At 35.9% G+C, this 23,405-nt stretch overlaps 1 protein-coding gene across 9 annotated transcripts in view; it reads right to left on the bottom strand.

Moving 5' to 3' along the window:
* Positions 1-23,405, bottom strand: part of METTL25 (methyltransferase like 25) — a 161,923-nt gene that overhangs the window by 110,501 nt on the left and 28,017 nt on the right. For all 9 annotated transcript variants that reach the window (XR_006204974.1, XR_006204975.1, XR_006204972.1 and 6 more), the window contains exons 4-5: positions 11,306-11,902; positions 8,760-8,907 (exon numbers count right to left, since the gene is read on the bottom strand). Coding sequence is in view for 3 of the 9 variants with exons in the window: in XM_042947259.1 (XP_042803193.1) it covers positions 8,760-8,907; positions 11,306-11,902 (745 nt within the window). In the remaining 6 variants the exon portion in view is untranslated. The remainder of the gene's footprint in view (positions 1-8,759; positions 8,908-11,305; positions 11,903-23,405) is intronic.

Here is a 23,405-nt window from a genome sequence, read left to right as displayed (position 1 = left end):
TCATTATTTGTAGCCTACACCTTTTAGGGCTATGAAACCAAAGCTCCAGTTTGCCCCGGTACACAAAATTCCCTTAGCGCCTTCAGTGCTACCATTATCTTTGTGGAACCCTACATTCTCTTATATCTTGACTGGATAAATACTATGTATCTTTCCAGTATTTCAATACTTTTAAGAAATGAAATTTAACTATATTCAGCATTTTTAGTTGAATAGGGGTGGGGGCATTCAGGTTATGTCCAGCCAGACATATTTTGTGATTTAGTTTGTTTATTAAGTTTTGATCTTATATTTGGTAGATTTTATCTATAGAAATTCCAAGGGCCTGAATTTGGGAAGTATTCCCTCACAAGGATTTGATTTTGCTTCTGTAGAGAGCCAACTGAAAACTGTTTTGTCTCATTCAGGTCATGGCTTAGTATGGACTTTTCAGGTTCAGCTCTCCCACCACGCAGGAGGCCCAACATCAGTCTCTAGATCCCACTGTGACAAGCAATTTCCTCAGGACAACACTGTCTGCTACCTTATGACTCCAGTTCCCTGCTCTGGTTTCAACTCCTCTTCCTCTTCTCTCCTTTTAACTGTTAGGTTTTGATTTTTCTTGATCCATAGAGATTTTCCTTATTTTTTGTTGACTCAGCAATGCTTAAAAAAATACATGTTCTAATTTTGTCAGGATCTAGCTGAACCTGTAGGAGGATTCCTCGGAAAATTCACACCCCCCACACTGCTAGAAGTCAAATACATGCTATTTTGAAAAAAGAAACCATGCTTTATTCCTCTACATTTGTCAAACTTCCAGTATTAAAAGACCACAGTAGACAAAAAATATTTGTATAATAAAATACATATCATAGGAGGCAGAAAATAATGTCAAGTCTTTACTGAAAAGACAGCAATTCTATGTATTCTTGCAATGATGGGATTACGTCACTCCTATCACTTTGACTAAGAAATTAGCCATACCTTTCTGTATGATACAATGCCTGTTTAATGCTGATATTAACCACCTAATACTATCATAGGAGTATACCATACACTAGATACCTGATAAATCTCTAAATTTTCAAACAGTATGCTACAATTTTCAAATGATATGCTCAAGATCTTTGTTTTTTTCAACTTCCAGATGCCTTTCCCCATGAAGTACTTCTAAATGTAAAGCAATTACATCAAAAGTTAATCCTCAGAGACAGTGCAGATGACTATATAGGTATCTAGCTCCCTTAAAATTCCTACTGGTGACATAAATAGGGAAACTGTAATATGAGAGGTATTATGTGACTTTGAAAATTTTCCATTTGATACAGAAATGGCACAACCAGATTGAAAGATGCCACTAAAAGACTTTCTGCAGTCCTCCTGTGGTTGAAAACAAAACAAAAGTAAACGGAGGGGGATCTATGGGAGAATCACCTTAATACCCTGCAACACATTAATGCCGGGGGAGGGGGGGACGTGAAGGCACTGACGGTAGGAGAAGACCTCCTGGCACTGGGCTCAGAGGCGGACTGGGGAAAGACCCGAGCACACATCTGTGCCCTAACAAGAGGCGCTCCTAGGAGGCACTTCCTATGGAGGCCAGGTTAGAAGTGCTATAAAACCACCTGAGGTGACTCTCCAAGGTCCTAGATCTTTCTCCACTCCTCCTGTACTCCTAAGCCTCTGCAAGGGTCACATACATTTGGAGGAAAAGTGCCTCAGACTGGGCCCAAAGGACACAGAGCACTAACACCAATTCTTTTTCTTTTTTCACTAACACCAATTTCTGACAGAATACATGACAGACAGATATAAATACTTCTGTGAAGTTCAACAAACACATACAAATGACCAAGTCCAGAGGCAAAGAAAAAAAAAGTGATTTCCTTCTTTGTGCTCAGTTTTAAGGAAAACATAAAAACTTCCTAGGAAACCCCCTAGGAGATATGTTCCTCATGCTTCATTGGTAATATCCATTCCTAAATAAATAAAATTACCATAATTAATTGAGACTGAAAGTCCTCTATTTCTCTGGCGCCTGGCTGGCTGACTCAGAAAAGCACGTGACTTTTTATCTCAGGGTCATTAGTTCGAGCCCCATGTTGGGTATAGAAATTATTAAAAAAAAAAAAAAAAAGAAAGAAAGCCATCTATTTCTGAGGCGATAGAAGGGTACAATCTTCTTAAAGACTGATGCCTGAACAAAATTATAATTCAGTTAGCAAGGAAAAAGAAACATGTGGATCTAGATAGGTAACCAGTAGTGTTTCCTCTAGCACTTTTCTACCTTTACAGAAAAAACAACCGGAAGAATGTCTCCTCCGACTTCTGGGGGAAAAAATGATGTAAGTCTTTCAAGTTAATTATGACAGTAATAATCAATATGAAGACAAAATGCTGACACAATTCAAGCTTGGGAAAATATATACATTCTGTAAAGCACTGCAATAAAACTGTTTCTGGTATTTCTTGTTCTCCTAGGAACCACTGGCTCATAATGTATAAATATTTAAAAGCAGTCTTTAAAACATATGGTATAACTTCGGTATTCATAATGACTCAGAGAGCTCTGAGGTATTTTTGAAAACTGACATTCATGGCAGGCCACCTCCACGATCTACCACAGTACACTGGGTAAACATATCATGTACAACACATATTGTTTGCACAGTACGTATCATCATGAAAAGTTGCAGTGCACATACCAGACTTTCTGACTATACTACGTTGGACTATTAATAACTCAAATTTACATCCCAAAGGGCAACACTGCCCCAATTCAAACTGAAAACCAGCTGTGTAAACAAAGTGAGGGCGAGGGGCAGGTGTGTAAGATATGAAGGGAGAGACACATGACACACTTGACCATTCAGAGATATAACTCCATGGAACCTGAGTGCTAGATCTATGACAGAGAATATGCCAACTCTGTGGATGCAAACCTCATGTCCTGTAAGTTAGTTTTAATGTACTGATCGAACTGTACAGTGGTGGACTCCCATTTTAGTAAGGAATACAAGAATGATATAGCATATATTGTATATACAAAATAAGACTATATCCATATTCTATCTATCCAAATAGTTACTGCTGTATAGTCCATAATAAACTGTTTGCTGTTGTCTGCCTTCACATACACACACACACAGGCGCACACACACACACACCTGCTCATCAACCAAGTTAAGCTATCAGAATTTTAGTAGTATTCATAATTATCTTGCATGTTCCTTTGCTTGTCCTATATTTTTCCCCTTGATTTTGTCTCGTTTCTAGCCCTTAAGTTTATTATGCATTTATTACATGGTATCCTGCCCTCTATATTTGGTTTCCCCAGGTTTTAGTCTAAGCTCTGTACTTCAAGGACCTTTTATGGGTTAATTATTCTAGCACTCTTCACCCTGGACTTTGATATGCCCTCCTGGGCCCTTTTGGGGTCAGCCTTTGGTTTGGATCTGCAAATCTGCATGTGAACAGAGTTTCTGTGTATGGGAGAGGTCAAAATAACTGTAAATAATCTTTCGTTTTAAAGTTTATTTATTTCTTTTAAGAGAGAGAGAGCGCAAGAGAGAGAGCATGCACACACACACACGCGTGTCCCAGGCAGGCTCCACACTGAGAGAATGTTATAGCAGAATAACATTTGGGGTCTGAACCCACGAACTGTGAGATCATGACTTGAGCCAAAGTCAGGTGCTTAACCAACTGAGCCATCCAGGCTCCCCTAAATAATCGTGAATAGATTTCCACAAATCATCTTTTAGAATTCTGTATGTCTCTTAACAGAACCATAATAAATATCTTGTTTTTCAAACATGCTGTTCATCAGAATTACCTATAGAGCTTCTTAAAAACATTTACATTCAAGTGCCATTCCTGGAGATTATAATTCAGCAAGTCAGAAGCAGGTCCCTGGCATCTATATACTGAAAGCATCATACTTGATCCAGCTGGGCAGCCAGAATTAACAAACACTATTATAAAACTTGCAGGAGACCGTTCATCTTTTCTTTCTTTCACTACAGCCAAGATAGGGCAAGAAAATGGAGACAAGGGTGTGGGAAAGAGAGAAGGAATAAGTTACCTTTGCCATCTGGCTTTTGAGATGAGAAAATGTGTCAGTCCAAAGCTCGGCAAAACTGCAACATAAATACGATTGGGTTGCCTTTGTTACTCCTCTGACTTATTTTTCTACATTTTTCTCCTATCTTTTGGCTTTCCACCGCTTTCCTTGACCTCCAAAACATTTGAAGGTACTCATGTTGTAATACATCTCCACCTGCTTCCTTCATATCACTCAGTCCTGTTGTTTTCTGCTTATCTTTCGCTTTCCTGACAAGTAAAACTCCCAACTTTGTTTGTTTCAGGTATGCATAAGAAATGCAAGCAGCACTAAAATACTATCAGCTTTTCCCCCTTAAGCCTAGTATTCTTTGCCTGATAATCTCAGCTAAAATAGTTTTGATAGGAAGGCCTTTCCCAGAACTGACTCTGCCTATAGGAGGGAAAATAAGTCTGTAGCTGCTGGACACAGCTGTAACAAACCTTCCCAACATTTTTTTCTTGTCTAAATCCTGGGGCCAAAAATGTCATATCAACTCAGTGAACAATGGCAACTTCCACTCTAGAGAAGGAAAGGACCCAAGAGCAATGCTTGAGATCTGTTAACTGAGAGATTTCCATTTCCAGAGTGTGAAATTTGTAGGTGTTTAATTTAATCTTCGCAGAAGATCCAAAGATTATTTTATGAATGGCTAAGTATTAAATAAATAAACTAAGAGAACCAGGGAGAGATTCTGGGGAAACGATTTGTGGGTAAACTGAAATGAGAAAACAGAGGTCTCATTCAGTCTAAAAACTACTTTTCTATCCACTGAAATGATCATTAGGATTACCATTATCACTGCCTCTGAGAAAGACACAAGGAAAAACAGGATGGGAGAAAAGACAAAGAGAAACAGTAGCTATGAAAGGCAAAGAGAATGAAACGATTTTGAACACTTACTACCCCATGCCTTTGTTTACTGCCTGCAATACCTTTTCCACTTCTTTGTCTGATTAACTCCTGCTGACCTTTTAAGACACAGTGGGTATTGCCACCCTGGGAACTCAACAGCAGCTCCCATCCCTCCCTCATAGACTGGGCTACATGTTATTCTGCTATAAGACACAGGTGTAATATTCTGTCTTATAGTACTTACTACATTCCTTTGAAACTAATGTTTGAGGATCAGAAAATAGAAACACTGGTGCCATATTTTGTGTTCTCCAAACTTTACACTGACCCGACCAACTGTTCATTAAATTTTGGTTTGCTGAAAGAAAAGTACCACTATTTTAAGAAAATATAACTATTTAAGACTGAATAAATAAAAAAAATAGCATATGAAATACCTTGGAATCATTAAAAAGAATAAGGCAACATCCTATGTGCTGATATAGAAAGATCATCATAATATGTAAAGTGAAAAAAATAAGGTAATAAACTGTTTATCTTTTGGTTCCCTAAAACCTAAGAATATAGAGTGTGCACATATATGTATACATTTTCTTTCCTGGAAAAACACACAAGAAACCAAAAATATGGGTGGGGAAACTTTTATTTTCATTTTAAAAATCTTTCTATATTATTGGAACTTCGTATTCTAAATTCTAAATGATTTTTTACAAACTAAGTTACTAACAGGGACTATCTTGTTCCTAGGATTAAGGGCTATTTTTTTTTTTTTTAATCCCTTGAGGGTGAAGATGATATCTCTTACATTTTAATATCATCACTGCTTAGCACAGTATGGAACATAGGGGGCATTTGATGAATGTTGAACTACACTGAACTCTGCCTGTCATCTATTTGAGTCTTTTACTTCTTTCCCAAAGTACTTTTATGAGCCCCTCCCTCATCTCTCTTCATTGTACATGAAGTGCCAAGTACCATGCCTTGAAGACAGTAGCTGGCCAAGAAACGTTTATTCAATCATATTATCTCCTACCAGTATGAAATACAGCCACAACTAAACTACAAATTTTGATTCAATTGTGGGTTAGTAAATAAACATCCTAAAGCAACAGAACCAGCTAAGGCGATCACTCCAGAGGGAGAATCAGGTGTGGAAAAATGGGTGTGACAGAGAATACAAAACAAAGCTGAAAAAGAGGATCTCGATGGTGGTGGGAAGTACTGAGATCAGGTCTGAGACCTGATTATACACAGCAATGGCTGCAAAGGTCCAGCAGGACCACAGACGGCAGTCCTAAGATGGCACTGCCTCAAGAGGAGAGAGGGGTCCTTAGGAAGGGGAAGGCATCTCTGAGGGCATGATGACCATAAAATGAAAGAAGCAAGAAGGCAGCTGAAATGAAAGGCCTTTTTTTTTTTTTTTTCATTTATTTTTGAGAGACAGAGTGAGACAAAGTGGGAGTGGGGAAAGGGCAGAGAGAGAAGAAGGCACAGGATCGGAAGCAGGCAGCAGCTCTGAGCTGTCAGCACAGAGCCTGACGCGGGGCTTGAACTCACAAGCTGTGAGATCATGACCTGAGCTGAAGTCAGACGCTCAACCGACTGAGCCACCCAGGTGCCCCTGAAATGAAAGATCTTATGCTGCAGGACAGCATCTCTGAATTAAAGGACACATCGAGCATCCACACCTTCCTGCAAAAGGACCTGATTATTAAAGAAACTCCATTTCACTGTACCCTCAGAAGAGGAAGCTCTTGAACTAAGAATCAAACCTCCCCCCTACATAGAACCTTACACTATTGCTGATGCAGGAAAACATTACTCATTTAATATTTTAAAAGCTGTTAAGACTCTGATTGTATTAAAGGTAACATTCTTCATTTCTTTTAGGGAAGATGAATAAAAAGACTGTAAAACAATGTAAATATATGGGTATATAGTTTGGTATAAACACTTTTCTGGTTTTAGGTTCACTTCCCTCCCAATTTTTATGTTGAAAATTTTTGTACTCAGAGAAAAGTTGGAAATAATGGCATAACAAATATATATATATGCTCCATCTAAATCAAACTGTTGTTAACTTTTTGCCAATTTGCTTTCTCTCACTCTGTATATGTCTACGTATTTACAACCTTACTTGTGTGCACCTTTCCCAAAAGAGAGTTTTGAAAACACATAAAAGAATTCAAATTCTATTAACTTTTATTTCATAAAAATCTTTGTCAGTTTTAAGGATGACCTCTATGTCACCCAGTCAAATTTCAGTAGAATTATACAATCATAATTTTTTTACCTCTTGAACATGACTAAATGAAAAAAATCAAAACTTCATATTCACCTGGGTTTTAAAACTGAGAAAAGCATAAATCCCATCCATATGCACACATATTCTTGACCTAAAAATTCTTAGCAAGTGGGTGCTAGATGTTGATAAAGACTTCATTATACTAATAGAAAAGAGAGCTGCTAATGTTAATAGACTGAATAACTACCTAATCTGAACCAGAGGTTTTGAAACCATACCTTATGGAGAGATATAACGTATCAAGTGGATGAAACAGAGGAATTTCAGGAGGTGCTCTGGAAAGGCCAGGGGATGCAAGTCCTCCCACAATACTCTACCTTGCTCCTCAGGTACCTTCTCAGTCCAGACAGCAGTCTGAATATTGTTTTGATGCAATTGCACAGTTATGCAGACTTTTATTTTATTTTTGTTTACCTTTAATCATTTTTATTTTATTTATTTATTTATTTTTTATATTAAATATATTGTCAAATTGGTTTCCATACAACACCCAGTGCTCATCCCAAAAGGTGCCCTCCTCAATACTCATCACCCCCTTTCCCCTGCCTCCCACCCCCCATCAACCCTCAGTTTGTTCTCAGTACTTAAGAGTCTCTTATGGTTTGCCTCCCTCCCTCTCTGTAACTCCCCCGCCCCCTTCCCTTCCTCCTGATCTTCTGTTAAGTTTCTCAGGATCCATATATGAGTGAAAAGATATGGTATCTGTCTTTCTCTGCCTGACTCATTTCACTTAGCATAATACCCTCCAGGTTCCATCCATGTTCCTGGAAAAGGCCACATTTCATTCTTTCTCAGTGCCAAGTAGTATTTCATTGTACATATATATAAACCACATCATCTTTCTCCATTCGTCATTTGATGGACATTTAGGCTCTTTCCATAATTTGGCTATTGTTGAAAGTGCGGCTATAAACATTGGGGTACATGTGCCCCTGTACATCAGCACTCCTGTATCCCTTGGGCAAATTTCTAGCAGGGCTACTGCTGGGTCATAGGGTAGTTCTATTTTTAATTTTTGGAGGAACTTCCACACTGTTTCCCAGAGCAGCAGTTATGCAGATTTTTAAAACCAGAGTATGTTGACTCTTCAAAATACAGTAAAGAACTTTCTTCAAAAAATTATCAATATTCTTTACAAAACAGAGGCTTTGGAAATGAAAGCAAACTTTGCCACTGTACATTCACCTCAAAATAACTCAGCTTTACTATTTAAGGAAATCTATATATTACAAGTATTTTTAAACAGAAGTTCTCTAAAATTTACCGCATAAAATTTTTAAATATTTACAGTTTTTAGCACTCATTAAGACCATTTTATGAACAAAAAAACCCTCTATAATATTACATAAGGTGTTGGACATCAAATTTCTTTTGCGGTAACATTAAAATTGCAAGGAAATCAGATATGCTCAAATGTTAATGCAAATGTTACTGTCAACAATAATAAAAAGGAGAGATACAAAGTAGCCATTATGCTCAAATAAAGAGAACTATGAGACATGGAAAACTTTGTACCTTCGTGCAGGTTTTCAAATTCTTCAGATAAGAGGTGATAGCAACAACCCACACTGCAAACTCCCTTGATTTCAGGCTGGGAAGTAAATATTCGCAGGGTATTTGGAGCAAGATCACCGCAAGTATGGAGGCCTACCATCAAACAATCCTTTAACAATGAGAAGAAAAAATACATTTGGGCATTAAGAGGAGGGCTAAAAAAACATTTCAGGTGAAGATTTTAAATGTTCGTTAGACTATATGGAGCTTTTAAAAATGATCAAATTCTACCTAGAAAGTATTCTATGTTTTTTTTTCATTATGAATAATTATTTCCTTTATAGGCAAAGTGTGTAAGATCTTTCATCACAACTAACATACTTTTGAGTTGACTTTCTAGTGGTTTTGATTACTTATCTGTTTGAATTTTCTCTGATCTCTTTTACAACTACTGTTTGCTTAACTATTAGCCAAATTAAAGCCTGGCCAGTCAAATGTAGCATCCATTACTAGGACAAACTTGTGATTTGAGACACATTTATACGTTTTAGTCAGTTTTTTTATTCACTTCTGTACAAACTGCCTATCAAAACTTTCAAAACGTTGTCATTAAGAATAAGTGTGTTAAGTTGGCAATTCTACTCCAACACCAAAAAAGTATATTCATTGCATAAAATGTGGCAATATTAAACTCAATAGAAAATTTTTGTTTTAAATTAATGTTATAACATGAATTTTATGTAACAGTTCTCCTATGAAATGCTTCTTTTAATTGCCCAAAGCCTAATTTAAACGTACACACATACAGAATGGGAACAAACACATATATTCACAGAGCTTAATCATTATACCAAGTTTGTTCTAACTTCCTCATCTGTAAAATGAGTATAATAATAGTCCCTACCTCAGTGGATAAAACTTAAATAAGTTAATACTGGTAAAATGACATAGTACAATCTCTAGCACACAATAAAATTCAGTAAATGCTTTCTATTCTTATCATCATCATGATATATGTGTAAGAGAGGTATAAATCTCTCTCTTTAAAAACATTTTTTTTAATGTTTATTCATTTTTGAGAGAGAGAGATACAGCATGAGTGAAACAGAGAGAGAGGGAGACACAGAATCTGAAGCAGACTCTGGGCTCTGAGCTGTCAGCACAGAGCCCTACGTGGGGCTCAAACTCACAAACGGTGAGATCATGACATTAGCCGAAGTCTGACACTTAACTGACTGAGCCACCCAGGCGCCCCTAAATCTCTCTCTTTAAACTTAGCTTAGTTCTGCCTAAAGATAATACAAGAACATTTAACTTCATTCTTTACTATAGTCATCATATGATATTAGTTAATAATATTATCAAGTGGCAGACAAAAATATGCAATCACTATTTTATCCTAATGACAAAATATTTAAATATTATATATGTTGTTATAAAGAGGAGAGGGGAGGTATTAATTAATTTGGGCTATTATGTTAATTCACTGTAGGACTCAAGGAATATTCTCCCAGTACATCTTATATTAGACAGATTCTTGTAATAGTTTGCATATAGCTTTGATCATACACTTTCAACAAGATTTTGAAAAATATAAACATATGATAATAGGCACTAAAATTTATGTATTTTGAAGTTAGTTAAAGTAATTGGGATTGTTTATCCCTAAGAGAAAGTTAAGGTATAACTTAATTACTGATTTCATATGTAGGTAAAACAATTAATGAGAACTAACCAGTTTCCCTTATCTAGTGAAATACAAATGTTCAGAAAAAAAAATTCCTCATTCTAAAAGGACAAAACACTGGTCGACTACCAAACAAGGATTAAATAAAAATACTAGTCAGTTACCAAACAGGAATTGAAATTTACAAGGAACTCTACTATCTTTTGTTTATTCATTTCTTTAGGGAAGAATTTCTGAAAAATTTAGTAAGAATAGAGTATTACAACTTCAAAAGCTACATTGTTTTTTTAAGATAATGAGGCCAAATGATTTCTAGAATCTCCTCTACTTAACATGCAATACTGCCTTTGATTAAGATATTTTGTCTCTCAATTACATGATCTGAATTACTTATAGTTTAGAAAAAGTTCAATTCATTTAAAAAGTACTCAAGCTACTCTTGCTCAAGAAAATTGCATTATTTGGTTACCAAGGCTAATGTTAAACATAATATTGCCCTAGCTACCCTTTTACTGCAAATTTAAATTAAAATGTTAAGAGTTTTCTTGGACTGGAATTTTGAAAATCCCTACATTGAATAATAAAACTTATCTTGCTAGCTTTTGTGCTAGTACTTCTGTTTGATTTAGAAGGCTTGAAATGAGTGGAGGGCACTCTATTCTGGAAAACTGTTAATTGTCTGATTGTCAGATTTTATACTCTTGGCAGATTTTACAGCTATAGGAATCATGAAAAACTGCATATAATTTTATTTTCTTGGTCCTTTAGATTAATGTAATCAAATAAGATATGTAGGTTAAGTAAGCTACTATTAAAATTTAACTCTATGTCTTAAGAGTATTTTTGTAAATTAAATTAAGGAATTCAAAAGTGAAATCACCTCCAGGTCTTTAATAATATCATGCAGTTCTGAATCAGCAGTGATAAAAGATGTTAAAGGTGAGTATATATTTGATTCATTTGACTTTGATATCATTTTTCTTCTCTCTTTATTTGCTTCAGACATATTTCTCTTAGATGTTTGCAGTGAAGTAGGTTCTACAGCATTAATAGGCAAAAGGTCTATAAGAGAAAAGGCATTTTCAAAACACAAATTTTCTTCTCGATGTGAATACACATGTAGGTTTTCCATTTGTGTTCTAATGTTAGAAATTACAGAATCCGAAAAATCTGGCAAAAAATCCGAGGTAGACATCTTTCCTTGATTTGCAGGACTGTTGTTACATATTCCCTCAATATCTACTTTATATTTAATTTCATCTTGCACTTTCCTTTCTTTTGCCATTTTTAATGCCAGGCCATTGCCATCTAATTTTGACCGAGTATGATAGACTTTCCAATGTTTCTTCAATTTCCTGTTTCTCTCCTTAGCTCCACGAGTATTGGTATTTGAGGAATCAATTCCATAAACTTTTAAGCCATACTTCAAGGACAAAAAAGAGCTTAGGTAGCCTTTTCCAGAACCCAGGTCAATTACCTAAAGTAAGAAAAAAGAATGAATGAAAGGATTTTAGTCAGATAAGAATAGAAAACATTCTCAATATCTTTTTTAAAAACAAATAAAGAAATGGTTGTATAATTTATACAACCTGTTATGTTTATTTTTTATTTTAATTCTTTGATTCCTATTAAAAACCAACCACTTTCATCAATTTTATTCAACATTTTAAAAGAGGTTCTAGGTTGTATAATACGTCAAGGAAAAGATGTAAAAGACCTAATGGGAAATAAAACTGTCACTCTTCATAGAGGACATGATTGTCTACAGAAGGTCTACAGGAATATACAAAAAGCTAATAAAACTAGAAAGTGAATTTAGCAATGCATCTGGATACAGGATCATTAGAAATTAATAATGAACCATCAAAACATATATAATAGCAAAGAACAATTATATAATAAAATTTAAAACAAATTGAATTAAAATAGCATAAAAATAGAATATCTAGGAATAAATTTAACAAAGGTTCTGAAATAGCTATTCACTGAAAACTATAAAAGCAGAGAAAAAAATTGAAAGATCTAAATAAAGATATATCATTCATGAAATGAATGTTCATGAAATGGCAGACTCAAAATGAAGATGTCAATTCCCCCAAAATGACTTACATATTCAACAAAAATCCTAATCAAAATCCCAGCAGATTTCTTAAAAAAAAAAAAAAATCACAAGTTGATATTATAGTTTATATGAAAAGGCAGAGTACCTAGTATAACCAAAACAATTTTGAAAAAAAAAAAAAATAAGGTTGGAAGATTACCCTGATTCAGGAAATAATATAACACTATAATAATCAAAAACAGAAATAGACTCACACTTACATAATCAACTAATTTTTGACAAAATGGCTAAGGTAATTCAATAGAGAAGATAATGTTTTCAACAAATGGTGCTGGTATAATGGATGTATGTCTGGGGGAAAAATGCCTGTCACACAGCAAACACAAAAATTAATTAAAAGTGGATCACAAATCAGGAGCACCTGGGTGGCTTAGTGGGTTAAGCATCCAACTTTAGCTCAGGTCATGATCTCATGGTCTGTGGGACCAAGCCCCTTGTTGGGCCTGCTGACAGCTTGGAGCCTGGAGCCAGCTTCGGATTCTGTGTCTCTCTCTGCCCCTCCCCAGCTCACGCTCTGTCTCTCTCAAAAATAAATAAACATTAAAAAAAAAAGTGGATCACAAATGTAAATGTGATAGTAAAAACTATTAAATTCTGGAAAAAAACATGAGAAAAATCTTTGTGACACTTGGCAAAGTTTTCTTATGTAGGACATAAAAGTATGAACTACAAAAGAACTAATTGAAAAATGGACTTTATGAAAATAAAAATTTTGCTATTAAAAATATGGTTAAAAATATTTGCAAATATATATCTCACAAATTGTTTGTATCCAGAATATATAAAGTATATAATAAATATAAATAAATATAATATAAATATATAAAAATTAAAATATATAATAAATACAAATAAATATAAATATAAAATAAAAAATATATATTACAACTCAATAATAAGACAAGCAAACAACTTACAATTGGGTAAATATTTGAATGCACACTTCATTAAGGAAGACATACAAATGGCCAATAGGAAAAGATGCCTACTATCACTAGTCATCAGGGAAATGCAAACTAAAATCATAACGAGACGCACATAAATGTCAAGTGGTACAGGCACTCTAGAAAACACTGGCAGCTTATAAAGTTCAAACTTACACTTAGCTTACAACCTACAAATCCCATTCCAGGCTATTTGCCCAAGACAAATGAAAACATGTCCACACAAAATCTTGTATGTGAATATTCATAGCAGCTAAAAAAAATGGTAACATCTAAAATATCCATCAACTTGTAAATGGCAAAACAAATTGTAGTATATTCATACTATAGCATAAAGGAAAAACCAAGAGTAAATACAACACTGATGACTCTTAAAAGCTGTGAACTAAAGGAAACAAGTCAAAAACAAGTTCTCATTCTATTTGATTCCATCTACACGATGTTCCAGAAAATTCAAAACTACAAGCAGAGCAGGGGTGCCCAGCTTGCTCAGTTGGTAGAGCAGGTGACTCTTGATCTTGGGGCCATGAGTTTGGGCCCCACTTTGGGGGTGGAATTTACTTAAAAAAAGAAAAACAAAACAAAACAAACAAACAAAAACAACTACAAGCAGTTCAATAGTTACCTGAGAATGGAGAAAGAAATATTTTGTGAAAGGGAATGAGGAAACTTTTTATGGTGACAAATATTTTTTTATTATGATGGTGGTTACACAACTGCAGACACTTACTAAATTAATCAAAATGTACACCTAGAATTGGTTAATATGTAAATTATACCTAAATAATGCTAAAAATAAGAGAAATATTATCAAGATTATTATTGTACTGCCATGTCATTTCGTAAGAAATAAATGGACAATTATAGGAATACTCTCTTAAGAAATATCTACTCTTATTATGTCTATCCTAAAATCAGTTAAAACCTGGTATAAGTCACTCAAGAAAACACTCTTATACTTGAAGTAATGCCAATAATTAAGTCCTCAAAAAATTTAGGATCTTGCAATTCAAATGAATACTCCAATGAGTTACTCATACGTAACACTCCAATAAATAATTCCCATAAATAAGCTTATACCCCTTTTGATGTTCATCTCTGGGTTAGATATTATGGGAAATACATAAGCATTATACATCTTGATCTTAAGGAATTACAACCTAACTAAAGATACAGTACATATCATAAATATAAGGGCTATGCAGTAGAAACTCTGTTAGTTTCCCCATATCTGAATCTCCAGTGAAAGCGAAGCTCTCCATTCCTTTCCTTCCATGAAGCACACTGATGCTGATGACAAGCTTAAAGTTAGCAAACAGCGAGTTGTTGCTAGCATCAGCACATTTGTTCCTACCAATGTAGATGTTTTCTTAACAAGAGATAATTGAGTTTGCTCCTTAATCTGTTTATGGCCAATTCCACTTGTGAATCAAGATATTTGTAATTCCTCTGGTTGTAAGATGGCTCTAGAAAGTCTAAGAATCATGTGTTCACAACAGAACATCTAAAAACCTTTTCAGTAATGGGCAAATTTTCCTAGAAAATCTGTCAGCTGACTCACACTTCTATTTTATTAATCCAAGTAGACTTTTATCTCCCTCCAAATTGGTCTTTTAGTAGCAATATGTAGTGTCAGCAATACAATGAAAACCTCTGTGGAATTAAGTAACATGCCGTGCAACTTTTTGCCTTCAAACTACGTGATCTGAATAGCAAAATCTCCACCATCCTGATCTTCTATCCCTTACCCACAATAGTCATTTCCTTCCTGGGTCAACTTACGGGTTTGAAAATAAAGGATTCTCCAGTCCAATGCCTGGTGGGAGGTATCTTCCTAGTCTCCTAATTCTGTTTAGTATGGTACTATACTTCATATAGAAGAGTTATACTTTGTTGTCTGACCTAGAGATCTAACTACCATTCTAGGCTACGAACCTAAAATTTATAAATCCAGTATGAAATTCTTCCATGAACTTCATACTCATATATCTAACAGTCTACCAAACATTTCCACTTGAATACCTAATAAGAATTTCAAATTTAATGTGTTCAGAATGAAGTTCTTGATATTCTCTGTAAAACCTGCCTTTCCCATAATATTCTCCATCATAGTTAATGATATCTCCGTACATATTTCCAGGTGGAGATTAGGACTCCTTTCTTTCTCTTATACTCTCCATATGAAATGTGAGCAAATCTATAATCCCAGCAACTGCACCCTGAGCCTAGCTTACTGCAACAACCTCCTCATAGTCTTCCTGCTCCCATCTTTCCCTCAAGTCTATCTGATCATACCTCTCCTCTTAGCAAAATCTCTCATTGACTTTAATCTTATCTCTTACTAATCTCCTTTGTTACTGGGATTTTTGCCTTAACTCAAAGCTCTTCTCATGCTCAGATAGGAGCCAATTTCTGAAAGAACTAGCCTGAATATCTATAAAGACTATGGTTAAAAAGTGCAAAGACAGTGCTCCTCAACACAGCAACCAGAGTGATTCAGTGTGTCCAATCATTTCCCATCTCATTCAGGATAAAAGCCCAAAATATCACAATGGCCTCTGAGACTCTACAACTTCATGACCTGCCTTCTACCACTCCAACCTCAGCTCCTACTGCTTTGCCCCTGCTCTCTCCACTGGAGTTTATCTGGCTTACTGGCTGTTTTAAGAAGACACTAGGCATAGTCTTACTGTAGGATCATTGAGCATGTTATTGCTTCTCCGTGAAAAGCTTTTTCGTCCAGGTATTCTAATGGATAACACTTTTACCTAGCAAGAGAGGTCTTAATTCAAATGAGTTTACAATGCGTTACTTGTTCCTCCCTTCCTAATCAAAAACTTTAATTCCCATCTCTGAATCAGCTACTTCCTTTATTTTTATTTTTTTCTCTTTAAAGTGTATCAACATATACAAAAAATATACTTATGATCATTTTTTTATCTATCTCTCCTCATTAGAATATAAATGCCATAAAGGCAAAGATATTTTTTTGTTTTTTCACTACTGCATCCTCAGTATCTATAACAGTGCCTGACACATGGTAGGAACTAATGAAATATCTGTGAAATGAATGCATGCACACAGGTATGAATGAATGAACATATTCTGGAAACAAAAGTTAAGAAGCCTTGGTAATGTTAGTGAGAGGCAAAGGTTTCTGGCATGTAGGCAGCAATATAGTTGAATCAAAAATGAATTCCGTTTGTCCTCTTCTCTGGTGTCTGTGGTCACTAGTAAAGTTAAGAATTTCAGAATCTGGGTTTCTATCTATCCCCATGAAATCTGTACCTATTAAATCAGCATTTTAAAAGTAAAAGCTGTACATATATAATAGAGATCTTAAACTTCATTATTGTGAGAATCAAATACTGCTATAAAGTGATATCAAGAGAAAGCCTTTGTAAGTCTGTATTTTAGGTTATTTCATTCACTAAGAATAAGCCTCACTGCTATAATAAAGTCTCCTTAAAGCAGGCCTAACATGATACATTAAAGTATTTCAAAATTTTTTCTCTGCACTTTAGAAATAAAATACTGTGCTGGAGGTGGAGTTAAGGTGGTGGAGCAGTATGGAGACCCTGAACTTGTCTCATCCCTGAAACGCAGGTAGATCAGCACCAAACTATTTTGAATACCTGGGAAATTGATCTGAGGATGAACACAACAATCTGTATAACTTAAGCCACAGAACTCACAAGGTATATGGAACAGAGAGGTGAACTGGGGGAGAGAAAAGCTGTGGAGGGTATGGAGCCATTTTCACAGAAAGAGGACACAAACAGAAAGAGAAAGGGGGAGAGTGGAGGGCATCTGGAGATTGCAGGAAAAACATTCCCTTGAAAGTAGCTGGAGAGAAAGAGAAAGAGTGAAAACACTTGCAGGGGACTAAACAAGAAATTTGTTCCCCAAAACCACAGAGGGGAAGAAAGGAGAGGGTTTCAATACCACTATGATTCTATAAACAGTGGAGCACACAGTCTAAAGGTTTGGAGATCACTGTCTGGTGGCACTCTGGTGAGGAAGTAGGGTGAATCCTCAGAAGCAGGCAATGCAGGCTGAGGGGTTCATGTGCCACATGGGGAGAAGTGGTTCCCCTCCTTGGAGAGCATTTGGTAGAGGTCATACAGCCTCCCCACAGCCAAAGGTCCCAGCAGACCCCCGGAGAGCAGTGTTTGCTGGCATTGGGACAAAGATGCCAGGCAGCAGTGAGACCTGGGGCCGCCTGTGTGTTGTGATTTGCCATAATCTCTGAATGACCACACAAACATTTTCTGGGGCAAGCCTGCACCCAGCCATTGCTCAGTAAGACCCTCCCACAGAGAGTCGGTGCAGATCCAAGTCACCAGGGTCTATGAAGTGCGGGGTTTTGAAACACAAACCCACCTGAGACAAAACTCTGGAGCTGGAAAGAGGTGCCAGACAGCTTGGACATGGACAAGGTAGAGACAGGGAGTGGATGGAGGCCTGAGACAAAGGAGGGGTGCTTGATTGTAGGTCAGTGGGAGTGTGAAGTTCCTGTGTCAGAGACTAGGGAGCTGGGTAAAACCATTTCCACCTGCCGTGTGCACGTGCACACACAATGATCCACCCCAGTAAGCTAAACAGTGCCACCTACTGGAGAACGGAGTCATTATACCAAGCCCCATCCAATTGTGCCCTCCAAGCACGTCCCCCAAAAGATGGCGGGGGGGGGGGGGGGGGTCACTCCATGTGCTGCTTAGTGGATGGACTATAGAGAGCTTCATAGTTTCAGTTCTAGGGGAAACTGGCTGTAACTTCATTCAGGTTTCATTCTCTTTGATGGTTCATTTATTTGTTCATTTTCTTTCGTTCTGTTTTTGCTTAAATTGTTTTCTTTCTTCTCTCTTTTCTTTCTCTTTCTTGGATACAGAAAGAGAAAAAATTATTTTTTACTTTATTTTTTATTTAAAAATTTTCGTATTCTAATTCATTTTATTTTTATTCTATTTTATTCTATTTTTTAATTTTTAAAATTTTTCTTACCTTTTTCCCCCCTTTTCCTTTTTTTCTATCAAGTTTCTTTCAACAAGCAGAATGAAACACACCTAGGATCTAGCTTCCTTTGTTTGATCTTTGATTTGTTTTTTATTTTTAATATTTAATATTTTATTTTATTATTATATTCTCTTCCTCCAAAATGACAAAATGAAGGAATTCACTCCAAAAGAAAGAATAGGAAATGACAGCCAGAGACTTAATCAACACAGATATAAATAATATGTCTGAACTAGAATTTAGAGCCATGATAGTAAGAATACTAGCTGGGGGTGAGAAAAAGCATAGAAGACACTAGAGAATCCATATCTGTGGAAGTAAAAGAAATAACACCTAGTCAGACTGAAATTAAAAATGCTATAACCGTGATGCAATCTCGAATGGATGCCACAATGCCAAAGATGTGCAAAGCAGAGCAGCAAATCAGCAATACTGAAGATAAAATTATGGAGAATAATGAAGCAGGAAAAAAAGGGAAACAAAGGCAAAAAGAATATGATACAGACTTAGAGAACTCACTGATTTATCAAGAAGGAATAACATCCAAATCATAGGAGACCCAGAAGATGAAGAGAAAGAAAAGGGACATAAGGTTTATGTGAACAAATTATAAAGGAAAACCTTCCTAATCTAGGGAAGGACACAGACATCAAAATCCAAGAAGCACAGGGAACTCCCATCAGATTCCACAAAAACCGACCATCACCAAGACATATCATAGTCAAATTCACAAAATACACAGACAAGGAAAAAATTATGAAAGGAGCAAGACAAAAAAGTCCTTAATCTATGAGGGAAGACAGACCAGGTTCACAGCAGACCTATTTACAGAAGCTTGGTGAGCCAGAAAGGAGTGGCAGAATATATTCAACATCCTGAACTGGAAAAATTTGCAGCCAAGAATTCATTATCCAGCAAGGCTGTCATTCAAAATAGAATGAGAGATAAAGATTTTCCCAAACAAAAGCTAAAGGAGTTCGTGACCATTAGTTCAACACTGTAAGAAATTTTAAGGGGGATTCTTTGAGTGGAGAAAAGGCAAAAACAAACAAACAAAAAGAACAAAAGCAACAAAGACCAGAAAGGACCAGAGAACATCACCAAAAACAACAACTCTACAGGTAACACAATGGCACTAAATGCGTATCTTTCCGTACTCACTCTAAGTGTCAATGGACTACACACTTCAATCAAAAGCCATAGAGTAATCAGAATGGATAAGAAAACAATATCCATCCATATGCTGCTAACAAGAGACTCATTTTAGACCTAAAGACACCTGCAGATTGAAAATATAGGTATGGAGAACCATCTATCATGTTACTCGTTGTCAAAGGAAATCTGGAGGAGCCATACTTATATCAGAAAAACTAGATTTTAAAATAAAGACCATAACAAGAGGTGAAGCAGGTAATATATCGTAATTATATATATATATATATCTTAATTAAGGGGCTTATCCACTAAGAAAATGTTACAATTGTAAACATTTATGCCCCCAATATGGCAACACTGAAATATATAAATCAATTAATCACAAAGAAACTCATTGATAATAATACCATAATCGTCGGGGACTTCAATCCCACTTACAGCAATGGAGAGATCAGCAAAGCAGAAAATCAATAAGGAAACAATGGTTTTGAATGACATACTGGACTGGATGGACTTAAAAGATATATTCAGAACATTTCATCCTAAAGCAGCAGAACACATTCTTCTTGAGTGCACATGGCACATTCTCCAGAACAGATCACATACTGGGTTACAAAATTAGCCCTCAACAAGTACAAACAAGTACACACATGCAGTGTGTATTTTCAGACCACAATGCTATAAAACTTGAAATCAACCACAAGAAAAAACTTGGAAAAACCATGAATACTTAGAGATTAAAGAAGATCCTACTAAAGAATGAATGGGCTAAATCAAGAAATTAAAGAGAAAGTTAAAAAGTACATGGCAGCCAATGAAAATAAAAACACGATAGTCCAAAACCTCTGAGTTGTGGCAAAGGTGGTCCTAAAAGCGAAGTATATAGCAATCCAGGCCTTCCTAAAGAAGGAAGAGAGGTCACAAATACACAACCTAACCTTATACCTAAAAGAGATGGAAAGAACAGCAAATAAGCCCAAAACCAGCGAAGACGGGAAATAATAAAGATTAGAACAAAAATCAATAATACAGAAATCAAAAAACAAAACAAAAAATAATAGAACACATCAATGAAACTAGGAACTGGTTCTTTCAAATAATTAACAAAATTGATAAATCCCTAACCAGACTGATCAAAAAGAAAAAGGAAAGGACCCAAATAAATAAAATCACAAAAGAGAAGAGATCACAACCAACACCATGGAAATATAAACAATAAGAGAATATTATGAGCAATTATATGCCGATAAATTGGGCAATTTTAACCAGTAAAGCAATTGAATCAGTAATCAAAAATTTCCCAACAAACAAGAGTCCAGGGAGAGATGGCGTTCTGGGGGAATTCTACGAAATATTTTAGGAAGAGTTAACACGTATTTCTTTAAAGTTGTTCCAAAAAACAGAAATGGAAGGAACACTTCTAAACTCATTCTACAAAGCCAGCATTACCTTGATTCCAAAACCAGACACTAAAAAGGAGAACCCACTAAAAAGGAGAACTACAGACAAATTTTCCTGATGAACACGAATGCAAAAATTCTCAACTAGCCAATCAGATCCAACAATACATTAAAAGAATTATTCACCATGATCAAGTGGGATTTATTCCTGGGATGCAGGGCTGGTTCAATATCAACAAATCAATGTTATACATCATATTAATAAAACAAAGGATAAAAACCACATGATCCTCTCAATAGATGCAGAGAAAGCATTTGACAAAATACAGCATCCTTTCTTGATAAAAACCCTCAAAAAAGTAGGGATAGAAGAAACATACCTCAACATCATGAAGACCATATATGAAAGACCCACTGCTAATATCATCCACAATAGGGAAAACTGAGATCTATCCCTATAAGGTCACGAACATGACAGGGATGTCTACTCTCACCACTGTTATTCAACATAGTGTTGGAAGTCCTAGCTGCAGCAATCAGACAACAAAAAGAAATAAAAAGCATCCATATCAGCAAGGTAGATGTCCAACTTTCATTCTTCACAGACAACATGATACTCTATGTGGAAAATCCAAAAGACTACACCCAAAAACTGCTAGAACGGATACATGAATTCATCAATGTTGCAGGTTATAAAATCAATGTACAGATATCAGTTGCATTTCTATACACCAATAATGAAGCAACAGAAAGATATCCAGAAATTGATCCCATTTACAATTGCACCAAAACCCATAAAATACCTAGGATAAACCTAACCAAAGAGGTGAAAAATCTATACACTGAAAACTATAGAGAGCTGATGAAAGAAATTGAAAAAGACACAAAAAATGGAAAAACATTCCATGTTCATGAATTGGAAGAACTATTGTTAAAATGTCAATACTACTCAAAGCGATCTACATATTCAATGCAATCCCTATCAAAATAACACCAGAATTCTTCACAGAGCTAGAACAAACAATTCTAAAATTTGTATGGAACCAGAAAAGACCCTGAATACCCAAAGTAATGTTGATGAGGAAAACCAAAGCTGGAGGCATTACAATTCTGTAATGCTTACAATTCTGTAAGCTGTATTACAAAGCTGTAATCATCAAGACAGTATGGTACTGGCACAACAACAGTCACAAGGGTCAATGGACCAGAACAGAGAACCCAGAAATGGACCCACAAACGTATGGCCAACTAATCTTTGACAAAGCAAGAAAGAATATTCAATGGAAAAAAGTCTCTACACCAAATGGTGCTGGGAAAACTGGACAGTGACATGTAGAATAAACCTGGACCACTTTCTTACACCATACACAAAAATAAGCTAAAAATGGATGAAAGACTTAAACATAAGACAGGAAGCCATCAAAATCCTAGAGGAGGAAACAGGCAACAACCTCATTGACCTTGGACGCAACAAGTCTGGAGGCAAGGGAAACAAAAGCAAAAATGAACTTTTGGGACTTCATCAAGATAAAAATCTTCTGCACAGTGAAGGAAACAATCTATAAAACTAAAAGGCAACCGATGGAATGGCAGAAGATATTTGCAAATGACATATCTGATAAAGGGTTAGTATCCAATAACTATAAACAACTTATCAAACTCACCACTCAAAAAACAAATAACCCAGTGAGGAAATGGGCAAAAGACATGAATAGACACTTTTCTAAAGAAGACATCCAGATGGCTATCAGACATTAAAAAATGCTCAAAATCACTCATCGTTGGGGAAATACAAATAAAAACAACGAGATACCACCTTACACCTGTCAGAATGGATAACATGAACAACTCGCAACAACAGATGTTGGCGAGGATGCAGAGAAAGAGGAGCCCTTTTGCACTGCTGGTGGGAATGCAAACTGGTGCAGCCACTCTGGAAAACAGTCTGGAAGTTCTTCAAAAAATTAAAAATTGAACTACCCTATGACCCAGCAATTGCACTCCTATGAATTTATCCAAAGGATACAAAAATGCTGATTCAAAGGGGCACATATACCCCAATGTTCACAGCACTACTATCGACAATAGCCAAAATATGGAAAGAGCTCAAATGTCCATCGACTAATGAATGGACAAAAAAGATGGGATATGTGTGTACATACACACACACACACACACACACACACACACTCAATGGAATATTACTTGGCGATCAAAAAAAATGAAATCTTGCCATTTGCAACAACGTGGCTGGAACTAGAATGTATTATGCTAAGTGAAATAAGGTAGAGAAAGACAAATATCATATGATTTTATTCATGTGGAATTTAAGAAACAAAACAG

Source organism: Panthera leo, chromosome B4, assembly GCF_018350215.1.
Source record: "Panthera leo isolate Ple1 chromosome B4, P.leo_Ple1_pat1.1, whole genome shotgun sequence".
NCBI lineage: Eukaryota > Metazoa > Chordata > Mammalia > Carnivora > Felidae > Panthera > Panthera leo.
Note: the sequence above shows the minus strand (reverse complement) of the source record. Positions and strands in the feature narration are given on the sequence as shown.